Source organism: Perca flavescens, chromosome 13, assembly GCF_004354835.1.
Source record: "Perca flavescens isolate YP-PL-M2 chromosome 13, PFLA_1.0, whole genome shotgun sequence".
Lineage (NCBI taxonomy): Eukaryota > Metazoa > Chordata > Actinopteri > Perciformes > Percidae > Perca > Perca flavescens.
The window spans coordinates 26750200-26763933 of NC_041343.1; the positions used below are offsets into that span (position 1 = coordinate 26750200).

The window sequence follows — 13734 nt, forward strand, 5'->3', positions numbered from 1 at the left end:
TTATTTTCACCCAAACGGTTTACTCCCAGGCATAAAAAGTTGCAGTGCTCCCTGCTGCCAGAGGACACTGTTCCAGCACACAGGCCTCAAAGTAATCTTAATTGCTGAAAAACACTGAAGAGCTGCTGATTAGGGTGCAGAAAAGCCAGCTAAGGCAGAATGTATAAACACAGCAGTTGGTATTTTTAAAATCCAATTTCCATCTGAACTTGTGTGTCTATTATATATTTTTTGTCACCCAATTTCAACAATTATTTTTACTCGCATAAATACTAATAAGTCCCATGCGTGGTTGAAGCAAGGTTAAACGTTTTCATCCTAAAATCTCAAATCTAAATCAGACAAACAATTATCAAATAGTTTTAGTTCCTAAATGTGCAATGTATGCATTCAATTGCTGTTTTTTTCTTTCAGAGAACCATTTGCAGCCCATCTTGGATTTGCAAAACATTTTTCATAAATGTTATGTAAACTGCAGTCTTACCTTAAGCAACTAAAACAAAGACATGTGCGACTTAGGATACAAGCTTTGTGAATGTGGAACTTCTATGTGCAAATATACTATTGTATAGATTTGTTCAATATGGTGGACAGCAAACACCTTTACATTCAAGGCTGAAATATATCACCTTTTCTATTAATCTAAAAAAAAAAAAAAAAAGGCTCAAGTCAAAGCTTAGTATCAAGTAAGTGTTCATCTAGCATTCCTAAAGTCCCATTCATCCAAAATCAGAGAGCCTCTGAACTTAAAGATCTGAGGAGCTGCAGCGACTTTTAACTTTGGGCACAACTTCGATCTCATCCCCATCTCGGATTCGGTAGGAATGGAGGGCGCGGCTGCTGCACTTCAACTCCTCAGGTCCCAGGACCGAACACATCTCCCTGTCGATGTAGAAGAGCCGGATCCCATTGGTGGGCAGCTGCAGCAGAGCTCGAAGGTGTTTCTTCAGGTCGCCCACCGTCTGCTCCAGACTGAGGCTGACGGCCTCCACCCTGTCACCCCAGCGAATATCCACCATGGTGCTGCGGGGGCTCAGGTCCACTTCCACCAGCGGGGCCAACTGACCATACTTGGATACAAGGATGTGGTACCTGGGAGGAAGCATGTCAGATCACTGAACGGTTTTGCTTTTTTTGTTTGTTAAAAAATAAAAAATAAATAAAAAATAGTGATGAATACTGTGAAGATGTTTAAGAGTAACTACACCCTGTGAGCTGATTGTCAGAGCTACCGAACCACGAGAGGCTACTGTCAGACTCAGTCAGGAAAGACAGAGAGTGTGGTGGAGTTCTGAGGGTCCCTACAGTAGAAGCACATTAATGTCCCCGAGAGTCATTGTGTGGGTTTCTCTGTTAAAGTTGGGCTAGAATATAGTCATGCACTCTTACTCTTTCTGGTGGAGTGGAGTAACCATAGACAGTATATAATGGACCAATAGACCCCGTTGCTCTGGACGGAGACCGGTGATGGCCAGCTTTACTGCGCAGCCTCCAACTGAGAGAATGTGACGTGAGCAACGTGTCTGAAAGTTGTAAGTCTTCTGGTAGCTGTGCCAAGAGAAATCTCAATCATTCCCAATCTTACAGATACAGAGACTGTAGGTGTATGTAAGGAGATAACATGGGCACAGGCTAATTATTGATCACTAACATGCTAGTTAACATTAGTAATTAAACCTAAACATCTCATGTAAGTCGAAACTGCCTGCAAACTTCTCCTGTACTATACGGTAATTCCTCTACTATGCGACAGTAAGTCACTTGGTTATGACACAATCGTTAGCTTATTTTTACAAAAACGTCTGCTACGGAGCCATAACGTGAGGTACAAGGTAATGAAGCCTTTTATACATTGTCGTGTTTTTTTGGAACTAAACAACGGACAAATAGAGTCTTTAAACGCTTCAGATGTAAAGTTATTCGCAGTCAAGTGACGTAAAAAAAAATGGCGGTCAGCGGAATGCTAACAGGAGGTGATGGCCAGTTAGCAACAAAATGGCGCCATGATGGCTCGAGTTCTGAAGCGAAGCTTACCCCCTTGGGAGTAACGGGCCAGCTAGATTGCAGGCGCAACGTACGTGGAGCGGATGTTCCAACATACCCTTTCACTAGAATCAATGAAACTAGCTACACCGGGCACGAGAGCAGCGCGTAGTGGTGCGTATGCTACGCGGAGATCCGCTCTACAAGCGTAAAAATAGGACAGTCATTTATTTATAAGGAGGTGGATCATAAAGTGTCTATATTTCTTTTAAATTAAACTACTGATGACAGTTTCGAAATTTATATGTGTAATAACATTATTGCATCTCCTCTTTTTCGATGTGCCAATTTCTCCAACTCCGCCAATAATGTTTTGTGCTGCATTTTAGATTTTTCCTTGAATTTCTGGTGTCTCCACTTAGGTTGTTTTATGAGCAAATTAAAAAACGAGTATAAAAAACAGGTAGATGGAAACGTACCTACTGTGTGTTTAAGCGGCAGAGAAACACCGAGTTCTCTGCCTCTTGCTTGCCGTGAGAAAGCTCGCAGCCACCTCAGGGGAATGCGTGTTCGAGATAAGGACCCAGGAACGATTAAATAAAATCCAGGAGAAAAGGCCTGTGCTTTCAAAGCTACTGTAACAGCTGGGCCAATCAAAGCAATTTCCCTTCCCTCCCCAAAACTCTCCTACAAAGCCAATCCCCTGGCCTGGGGTTTCTGGCCAAAACTTGTGGTCCACCCTGGGAATTCTCCTCTAAGGCCACAGTGCACAAAGTGCTATTCTAAGAGAAGCCATTTAGCTAAAAGGCTTCATTTAAGATGGTTAGCATGTATTACGGAGCAAATAATGCTGCAGGTGATACCAAGTCAGTATTCCACTGTCTTTGTCAAGCATTCTTCGATAATGGACAGTAAAGTAGCAGGTTTTGGAGCTGATACAGACACTACGCAGCCCAGATCGTACCCAACTTCTCTTTTGGCATTTCATCCTATCTCATTCTCTCATTTCTACAGTCCTCTAGTTGAAAGATGACCTCCATGAAAAGTTAAAATGTTGATTTCCTCTCTTCCCTCCCAGACAGGCCCTCAATATCAATCGTGTTCCAGGTCCAGTCCCCTTTCAGTCGCTCTCTACTTATTCTACTGGATACTCAGACTCTCCGATTTCTTTTTCAACCCAGTCCTCTCTTTCATTCTTTCCCTGCAACTAATCCTTCCTGTCCAGCCAACACTTTTTTTTTCTTTATATTTCTGTTTCCTAGTCCCACAACCCCTTACTCTTTTCCCACAATTCTCTGTACATCCTTTCGAGATTGAGGTATATCAGGCTCTACCAGTCTGATTTATGGTTTGAGCTGCGTTAATAGTTACTCAAAGCCAGGCGGTGTCAGATGCATTCACCTGAGAGGCTGTGACCCACCCTGCAGCGCTCTGATCTCTCAGGGTAGCAAGGCCAAAGACCCATCCGAAAGGAAATGGGATAGCGGTGTGTTCACTGCTTACCGAGCGTGTCCGACACCCCCATAACACCCCCATGCAGTCATGGCGATCCCTAACCTTGGACCTACACCAAGAACCTGGCTCCAAACCAAGACCACAAATACGTAGGAGACGTTTACATAGAATTTGGTAAAATGAACATGTCCAAAGGCTTTTGGATGGTTGCAGCGAAGTATGATGGATATTATTGTATGTGTGGCATGGCTTAAAATATGCACAGCATAATTCCCAAATACATCTTACATTTACTTTTTCTTTGCCATAATTAGTATGACAATTCATATAGGAAAATTCATAGGCAGGAGATCTATTCCAGCTCCAGTGACATCAGAAAACAAATCAATCTCTCAACTTAAGGTTTGAGGTTGACAGAGTAGGTGTATACATATAAAAAAAAAGAAGAAAAATCAACCTGCTACCTTGTGTATCACTTTTCCCAATCAGAGAATTCCCAGCACAAAGGACTCATTGAGCAGGGAGAGACTGGTGGCATTGTCTCCCAAAGGTTAGTTTCCCCCAGTCAGAGACTACACCTTCCTTCACAAATCCCTCTCCAACATTCTGCTGAGGTTAAGTGGAATGTAGTCGGTGAAGAGCGCGCACAATTATTTGACCACTGTCAGCCCGAGGAGGGCTTTCCAAATAGTATATCACGTACTGTAAATGTATCCAGGACAAAGAGCGATTGGGACATCTTTATAAGGTGTTCACAGAGGTATGAGTCATCTAAGTGGAAGCAAGTGTCGATGCGTTGTGGGTGGGCCTAAAGGGCCTTGTACAACTGGCCCATTCTAAATGAATGGACAAACATATGTATTTTTTAAATTATTAAAATGAACATTTAAATACACAAAGACAAACAAAACCCTTTCTAAAAAAAAAAAAAAAAAAAAAAAAAAAAAAAAGTAAAGACAACATTTATTACGCTACTATTGTGTGAAATCAAGACCAATCACAACAGGCATTTTAAGTTGGCCCAGGCTTGTTAAGCCTGTGTGTCTGTGTGTGTCTGTGTGTGGGAAGGGAGCGAGGGGTTGGGTGTGTAGAGCGTGAGTGTGGTTCACGGTTTGTTAGCCTATACTGAGCAGAGTTTTCTTGTGTTGTTTATTAATTATTTTATTAAGAATACCAAAAGTCAAAGAAAGAAATAAGCCCATGTGTCTGTGAGAATAGTAAATAAATACGTAACCTATAAGCCTAAATTATAGGATTTGGTTTTTTTTGTTTGTTTTTATTCAGGCATTCGCCCGGTGTTCTAGGTTGGCTATAGTAACCCGTCGGTTTACAGTCGTGCAGAATGCGTGTATCAACAGCTCAGAACGCAGATTCCGTCTAATTTCATAGCTGCAAATGCCTTTCCTATTGAGTCTACTGAGTCTATAATACCTACCTGACTTGATTGTCTTGATATTATCTTGAAAGCATAACTGTTTCTGTTGAGACAAGCTAATAAATTGAGAGTGCAGTGCGCCGCGCTACTCATTCTCTTGTAAAAAGTCAATCTAGTTCACAGAGTACTCTCTGTCCCTGCAATTAATCAACATCACAGACTGCATAGTCTATGATCAACATACTTGACAGATCATCAACATGATAGATAGGAAACTATGTTTAATTTTTGCACAACTTGAGATTTTTACTATTACAAAATTGTCAGAATCAATCAGACAAGCTAGTCGCCTTCCACGACAAGATATCAGTCATGTCTGTTTTAGCGAGACTACCAGTTGAAAACCGTCAAAAGGAAACAAACAGTAATAACTTTTCTAATTAAAAGGCCCGGCTAAAATTGAAATCCTTGCGCTGTGCCTGTTGCTACGTACTCAGGCATCTGATTGATATGAACTATGAAAACAACTAATGTTACGTGTTATGTACCATGGCATTAGAGATGCACCAATAGACCGGCCGGTGACCGGAATTGGCCGGTTTTCACATGCTCGGCCATGACCGGCGACCGGCAGGTCAGCCTGACATATGCCGATTTCATGCCGGTCAATGCTACAATTAACTGACAACAGAAGTTATACGAGTTACAGTTCTCAAGGACGCACGCACACACGGACGCCACAGCACGGCCTCTTTTTCCTTTCTCTCAACTTTTCCGCCGTGTGTCGCACGTACCCGCTCGCGGTGTGAAGCGTGTGTCCGCGCTATTCTCGCACACATAGGGAGCCTCGTGAATTAGCCTGCAAAGTGTCAGCTGTTTGGAAATTCTTCAGCGTGTGTGCAGAAGATAACAAGTTTGCAATATGCAACACCTGCAAGGAAAAAGTAGGGCGTGGAGGGACGACACCAAAAACCCAAATCACATTTTTTCAGTGGGATATTGGATGTGAAAAGAAGGAAATAGTTCTAACATTGCACTTTAGATGTGTGTGAATTTCCCACACCAGGAGTCATTTATATAGTTCTATTTTATAGTGATCCATTATCTGTTCAAAAAATGTTCTATGTTCTGTGCAAAATGTTCTATTAAAGAAAAGATAAAAAAATAAATATTTGTGTGTGCTGTAAAGTGGTTAGAAAAAATGAAATTGGAATCGGCTAAAATCAGTATCGGCTGGCCTAACAAAGAAAATCGTAATTTGCCAAAAAGTTGTAATCTGTGCATCTCTACATGGCATTTAAAGGGTCTGTATTCGATATTCAGAACATTAATAAAGCAACAAAGATTTGCTATGTAAAGATATAGTGGAGTAATAAAATGATTATTAGAAATTATTTGTTATATATATATATATATATATATATATATCATGAAGCATAGCCACACCTTTATGTTGTGTTAAAGCATGTATAACTAACTTTTTTTGTGACCAAGTAAAATTCAAGAGTGTAAAACACCTGAAAAACAGCCATCACTAAAGGTGCCCTCCTTTAAAACTACGAGTAAAGTGATAAATATGTGTGATAAATAATATTGTATGGCAGAGTACCTCTCAGGAAGTTCCTGTTCTGGGCAGTCCTGGTAGTACCGGATGAAAAGCCTCTCTGCATCCTCTCTCTCTCCATCAGACACTGCACTTCCATTCAGCAACACTACAGATGGCAGCCTGCAAGCAGGGACATTTGTATGAAGATTAGATAGTAAATACGGGCAATAAGGATTCTCTGTGTGTGTGTGTGTGTGTGTGTGTGTGTGTGTGTGTGTGTGTTCAGACTCACTGTGCTAAAAGGAGGCAACGTCTCTCGTGGGTGGTGTAAGGCTGCAGTAAAGGAATCCCCTTTGCTTTTACGTCTTCCAGCTTAGGCAAGAAAGCCAGCCTTTCAATGTCCTCCCATTTACTAAGCCCTGAATAATACAATATAAGAGTTTTAGGGCCACACAATGTTTTTAGTTCACACCATGCACTGAATATTGAACATGGATAGATGAAAATGTGCATAGCCTTCATAACCCCCCTCAGACCTGAGTTGTTGAGGTTGATGGTGCGCAGGTTGGGGAAGAGCTGCTCCAGTGTTTCCCGAGAGTCACTCACAGAGTCCACACTGTTATTGGCCAGAATCAGTGTTTTCAGACTCGGGTACATCTGCCCCAACTTCCTCACTTCTGCCCATTCCTTCAGCTGGTTGTCTGTAATCTGCAGCAGGCGTAGGGACGGACAGGATTTCTGGGATTCTGACACGGTGTTGTAGCCATTCAGGCACAGGAAAAGCTCTTCCAGCCTGGATGATGAGGTAAATTGGTTAAGTTTGAGAAATATTAAAGTAAGTACAATAAAACATTTTTCAGGTCAAATCTGCATCTGATAAATCTGTTGTGCTCATTTTGAGCATATACGTTTAATCTGTTGTGATTGAGTCCCTACATTAAGGGTTTGTGTTAAGGATGCTGTCATTCTTCAGACAAAAACCAACAATATGTAAGTCCATCTTCTGACACTTTCTCAATTTCCTACCCCGTCTATGGCACTCAGCCCCAAGACCATTGGTTCCTGCTGAAAATGGAAATCTTTAAAAATGTATTTCCTACATCTGGGCTCAGCAGGTATCACAAAGGCCAAATGGTCCAAAATATTTAAAGAAAAGCCATGGTGGTCAGAATTAGATTTTTAGTCATACAGTTGGAGCGTAAAAAGACAACGAAACCCTCACAATTTCTACCTGGAAATCGTACAGCACCGTCAGGTTATGTCCATGTTGGTCTTGATCAGGAAGCGTGTATCAGCAGATTTAAGAGGACCCAGAGACGTTGGAAGTAAGGGGGATGAAACGGCTTCCCTTTAGGCCTATTGTTAAGTATTGGTGGTTAAATGTGTCTGACTTTTATTTCTGTCATTTATATTTATTTAAACTATAAAAAGATAGGCTATATGCTTTCATAGTCTAGTCATGCGATTGTCTCCTAGCCGGAGTCCGGTGCTCTCTGTGAGCTGCGCGGCGAGCTCAGAGCCACTCCTTCCAGGGTTGCTTGCCTAATCCTGCGGGGACGACAATGTCCCTGAGAGGACTGGGCATACGTATGTCTCATTAACACTGCAGGTATTAGATACTTAATAATTCAGGCATTTTGAGGAAGACACTCTGCCATCGGACGATCTTATCACAGAAGACGGCTGGCTCTAATAAGATAATAAGCTACCAGTTAACCAGTCCCCAAAACAAGAAAAACATTTAAACCCATAAAATGACACGTAAAACGGTATGCATCCTGGGATTAGTTCAAATGGCGTCACACCAGAAATGAACCGCTCCAGAGTTCACTTGACAGCGGCCCGAGACCAGCGCTTCAAGGCGGACCAGAGAGCAGCTGTTTGGTCCGCACCAGAGTTCGATTTCAGCGTTCAAACCAACTCAAACGAACCGCACCGAGAGGGTAAACGCTCCTGGGTTAAGTACAACCAGACTAAAGAAGGCTGGTAGTACGTTGTGTATTTGTTTGTGATTTTGCTGCGGATTAACACACATTGGTTGCTCTAGTGAGTATTCACAGCAGCAGAGCGGTGTTATGTAGGTTTGACTCAAAAACTTGATGTCTTTGGAATTATTTAGTAACTTTCAGCTACTGTGTATTACTATCTTCACCATGGCACTTTTTTAAATTATTTTTTTTTTAATAAACAAGGAAAAACATCTGCTGTGTATACTGGTCTTTTCCTTACTTCACAGTCATTCCATTAAAAAAGCAGCCACAGGCCACATTAAGATGTTTCATCACTTACTCTTGTGCCTGTTGCGTGAGTGTGTGCACAGTGTCCCAGCTGACTTGTGTGTTGATGAGGACAAGTTGTCGGACCCTGGAGAACACCTCAGCCATGCTGGGCTCCAGCTCTACGCCACTCAGAGGGTTCATGCTCAGATTGAGGAATTCCAAGTGGGGAATGTTGGAAACAATGGTGGAGATCTGGCAACCCACAAGCATTAATAGAAAAAAAAAAAAAAAAACCTTAGAGAGAACATTAGGTATATACACAAAACATATAACTTTGATTTTGTTAAACATTTCTGTGGTGTACAACTCTGGCAATATGACCTGATACAATTCGGATTAGCTGCCTAAACCTTTTAACTGCATTTTAAATTGTTTTCTTCAGGTGGTAACATCCAACACTATGGGTGTCTCATACTCAAGTCAAATAGTCTGGATCGACGACGGTTCATTTACGGGATAGTTCTGCCGGATGTCCCTCACTTTCCGCTCTTTGTTTTTACGTTCTAAACTCCAGTCGCTTAGGGGAACAGCAACCGTAACCTCCGAGCTAGCAAGCTAACGTTACACGCTGAAATTGGCATATTTTAAGAAAATGTAGACAACAAGGCGGGCCTGCTTGGTTCTCTCGGGAAATGATTGTAAAGATTTACAAAGAATATGTTCAAGGCATCTCTAACAGATCCCCCTTTTTTGTGACTGGAGATTAGCACCGCCCAAGACCATTGTGATTGGTTTAAAGAAAAGCAAACAACCCAGACCGTTTTTTTCTCCTACCCAGGAGTCTGTGTGGAGGGGTCAGACCCTCCTCAGCAGCGCTGTGGAGATAGGTCTGGTCATATAATGTCATACTGTAGATATATATTAACATTAAGCTAACATAGACCTATCTCACTGCAGGAATTATGACTTAGCAGGAAAACCACAGGTGTAACTAATAACATGATTAATGTTAATGCCACAAACATGTCTGATACAAATAAGGTTGTCTTAAATTAGAGCTGGGCCAGTTGTGGATAGCGTAAAATACATGAGATAACTTCTGTCTCTGGAGAAGCTCTGATTTTGAGAAATATTATAAATATAGTCTCGCTTTGCCGGACCTTCCTCCACAGTGCGGAGGAGGGTCTGGCTAGTCCACACAGCATTTCCGGGATGGGAGGAAAAATGTGCTCTGGTTAATTGGCACTTCTTTAAACCAATCACAATTGTCATGGGCGGCGCTAAGCTCCGCACGGTGCCTCTGCAAAATAGCCTCGGGAAGGAACTTGTTTTGGTGGAACACGTGTACGTTCAAAAGGTTGTTTTAGTCGTCCAACAGAAAACTCAGATTGGACAGAACGTCTAGCTAGCTGATCTACCCTGCAGAGATCTGAGGAGCAGCAATTTCCTGCGGCACCGGAGCAATCCCGGAAGTGGAACGTCGAGGATGTAGACTACAATAAATACAAGTCTTTAAAGGACACCTACCTCTGCCCAGTCGTTAAGTTGATTGTGGGACAGATCCAGCTCTAGCACATGGGCGCAGAAAGCTGCAATGTCTGACCTGTCACCGGCTTTTCTGATTCCAGCGTCACTCAGAACCAGCATATTGGGCAAGAACAGGCGACCTGCAAGCAAACAAACTTAGTTCAGCAAACTTAACTCCGCTTTTAAAAACACAGGTGCTTTACACTTTAATCTGTGCTTATGACATGAAAATGTAAAGACTAAGGTGAAGTCAGTGCTCACTTAGCACCGTCAATTTACTGGTGATCATAACTCTTGACATAATTCATCTCTCACCTTTGACAGGGGACCCTGGTGGGCTGGGCATTACCACTACTCCTTGGCCGTAGGGGAAATTCTCCGGGTTGTATTTCTCACTCAGGACTTGGATGAAGGTGCACCCCTCTTCTTCATCAGAGGACGACTCCATGGTCGCAGCCCTAAGCAGGTATCCAAGGGAGGGACAAAACAAAGGATGCAAACAACAGTCTTTTTTTAATTTCTTTTGTTTATTTTCAAACTTTGGAGCCTTTGTTTTACTAACTTGCAGTACACCGGGCCCTGGGTCAGATCAGTGTTGCTCTGTTGTTACGGTTTAAAGGATAAGGCCGGTGATATATACAGTATTTTCATGGGACAAATCCCATGAAAAGACCAAAACTGACTTCCTACCCTGCCTGTGGGACTCATGCCTGAACCCCTAAAATATGTTCCTATTAAAGTTGTACGTCTCTAAAAACAAGTCACAAATGTATACAGTATAATTTTTTAAGGCTCCGTAATTACATACAAAACTTCTGGGGACTGTAGTTTTTTTTTAGCAAACATTACTCAAACAGGAAATACTTTATTTGGTTTGGGTTTTTTGGGGAATGGGCTCACACTAGCTATAGAGCGAATCACCATGATATTGCACTTACACAAAAATCAATCCCAGGTAGATAAATTACAGTTGATTTGAATTGTGGAGATATGTAAAATGGGCAAACTTTTTTCATGTCTGTTGTCATTTTCAGCCGTAACTGTAACGTTTAAAGATATGTAGTTAAATACGGTGTTCTGGCCTATTGGACGTTTCTGCTGTTTATTTTCTATACTGTGTTGCTTTGCTAATGTCTTTGATAAACTAAATAGTGTTATGTCACTGCTGGTCAGACTGACTGCTAGTTTGGGTGGTGTCATTTTCTTTAGTCTGTGGCCTAACAGGTAAACCAGGTCTCCAACCTAACATTAGTGAAGGTGTTGACAAATAAAAGCATCAAGCATGCATTTTAGATGAATGAGGTGAGAGTATATTCAGTTGTTCCACTTTCCTGCTTGCTCAACGTCGTTAAATTGTATGTACAGGACGCAGGAGTTATTGTAAATAAACCTTGTGATTAAAACTATAGTCTATAGATCTCTTTCTGCAATTAGTAACTTTGCATGTTGTCAGCCCACCGGTGAGGAACTTCAATAATGACAAACTATACAAGATATAGGTCAAACATAGGAACAACTTCCAAAAAAACAGATGCAGCTTACATTTTTAGAGTTTTCTCCCTCAGGACACGTTCAGTCTTTGCCTATAACATGAAAGGGTCACACACACACAAACGCCCTGTAGAAAATTTTGGACCTATACATTTGTTGTTTAAAGGCCCAAACATGAAAAGCCACTTGTATGGTCATTTAAAGTCACACAGTGACTGTGGAAGCAGTGTGACCAGCTCAACCGGCTTAACTCTGCAGGCCATTAGCCAGCTTCACTGAAGCCTTTATGATGTAGGTAAAAATGAAGGCATTTTTCTGAACAATCCTCAATTTCACTTTCTACTTTTTAGGTGCCCAAACAAATTTGATACATACGGATGACACTGTTAACTAAATTTGCTTATGAAGTAAAAACATATTTTGTCAACCCAGTTGAGGAATATATATTAGTGACCTTGTGTTCCCAATTGCAAAGGATTCTTTTATTCAGTAGTATTAGTAGGAAAACTCCTTGAAAATAGTAGTAATAATATTAGTAATAATTGTATGTAATTTTAATATTTGTTTAATGACTGGTGAAATTGGCTGCCTAGCTAACCCCAGAAATTACAGTAATGTGGTGTTAAATGTCGGTGTTGATACAGGAACAAAAGGCAGGGATACTTTGCAAGTTTTAATCCAGCTCGGTGTCATCTTTGTGTGGGCAGTGTGTTTAGAAGAACGGCGTGCTCCTTCCCTACTGCACACACTGTAATGACACAGAGCTGGATTAAAATTTGCTAAATCTCTTTTAGCAGTAAAAACAGAAGTAGAAGTTATTAATGCAAGAGCAGTCACTTTGTATTTGTGTATAAAAAGGGGAAAAACAAACACTAACACAAGAAAAAAGCGCAACAGATATATATAGCACGTCTAGCTCAAGCTAATTTGCAGCCCCATCCGTGGTTAGGTAAAGAAAAAAACAACTGAGCAGACAAAGCAGTTTAAATGCATACACGTGTCTACGTATGTACTGTACAGGACTTGACAACTGGATTTGCGTCATCGTCAAACCATTTCACTTTGTCTTATTGCTCCTGTTGGCAGACATTTTTTCTTCTGTGTAGGTGTTGGATAGAAAGATCTAAAAATAACCCATCAACAACCTACAAGACACAGAAGCAGAAACGTGAGAGGCAAAGCAGCACTGACAAGAGCAGGTGCACAGTTGACACCAATGCACTTCTTCTCAGTGAAGCACTGAAGTCATTTTTTTGTAGTGCTGAAAAAATAAGCTGAAAAAAAATAAAAAATAAGCTTATTAACAGAAAACTTAATAGTTTAGGATAATCAATGTTGTTATAATCAAAAATGCCTGAATGTAACGTACTGCTGTCCTGCAGTAGAAATAACATCACAGTGGAATAAATAAATAGTATAAAAAGCAGTAGAAATTAAGGTGGTAGTAGTTTAGCAACAGTAGGTTTCTATAGGTTTCACCAAGTCAAATAAGACTTTTAAAAGACCATTGTGAATGAAATTCAAGACCTTTATCACAACATCAAAAACAAAGTCCGTTGTCAGAGTCCGGAAACGGTCTTAAAAAATTCCCCATTTTCCTCATGGGCATTATAGGACTGGTGTCTAGATTGGCTGCAATAAAAGTTGCATTTTGGTCTCATTTGTAGTCGTAATACAGCAAATAGTATTTGGACTAGCAACAGAAAAGAACTACAGCAACACTCACCCCTTCTAAAGCGCTGCAGGAACATTTCAATGAGCATTAGCTAGCGTTACATTGACGTAGGAAAATTAAGACAGGTTTAAAATTATTTAAGAGCTAGAACACAACACTTTGTGAATTTAAGACTTTTTAAAAGGCCTAAAGTTTTGATTTTGAAATGTTAAACTTCTTTAGACTTTTTAAGATGATGCGGGAAGCCAGAGTATTACTAATTGATAGAAGTGTCAGTAGTACCGTCACAATTAAAGCAGCTTAGTCACAGTAATTCTTCCTGATTTAGTGCATGTGCATTAACCAATTAATATGAAAGATGATTTTTAGATTTGCAGTAGTACGATTTTGTGATGACGTCATTCATAACCGCATACAACCTCAACTTTGTGTCGACACACAGCAACCAGGTGCCAAGGTCTCG

At 41.0% G+C, this 13734-nt stretch overlaps 1 protein-coding gene across 4 annotated transcripts in view; it reads right to left on the reverse strand.

Moving 5' to 3' along the window:
• Positions 1-13734, reverse strand: part of LOC114566607 (tubulin-specific chaperone cofactor E-like protein) — a 25402-nt gene continuing 11668 nt past the window's right edge. For 3 of the 4 annotated variants that reach the window (XM_028595187.1, XM_028595186.1, XM_028595188.1), the window contains exons 2-8: positions 10421-10563; positions 10106-10245; positions 8649-8830; positions 6896-7152; positions 6652-6778; positions 6423-6539; positions 1-1092 (exon numbers count right to left, since the gene is read on the reverse strand). In XM_028595187.1, coding sequence (XP_028450988.1) covers positions 747-1092; positions 6423-6539; positions 6652-6778; positions 6896-7152; positions 8649-8830; positions 10106-10245; positions 10421-10553 — 1302 coding nt within the window. In that variant the 5' untranslated portion in view covers positions 10554-10563 and the 3' untranslated portion in view covers positions 1-746. Of the gene's footprint in view, positions 1093-6422; positions 6540-6651; positions 6779-6895; positions 7153-8648; positions 8831-10105; positions 10246-10420; positions 10564-11647; positions 11689-13734 lie in introns of all 4 variants that reach the window. The other variant, XM_028595185.1, reaches the window with a different exon arrangement.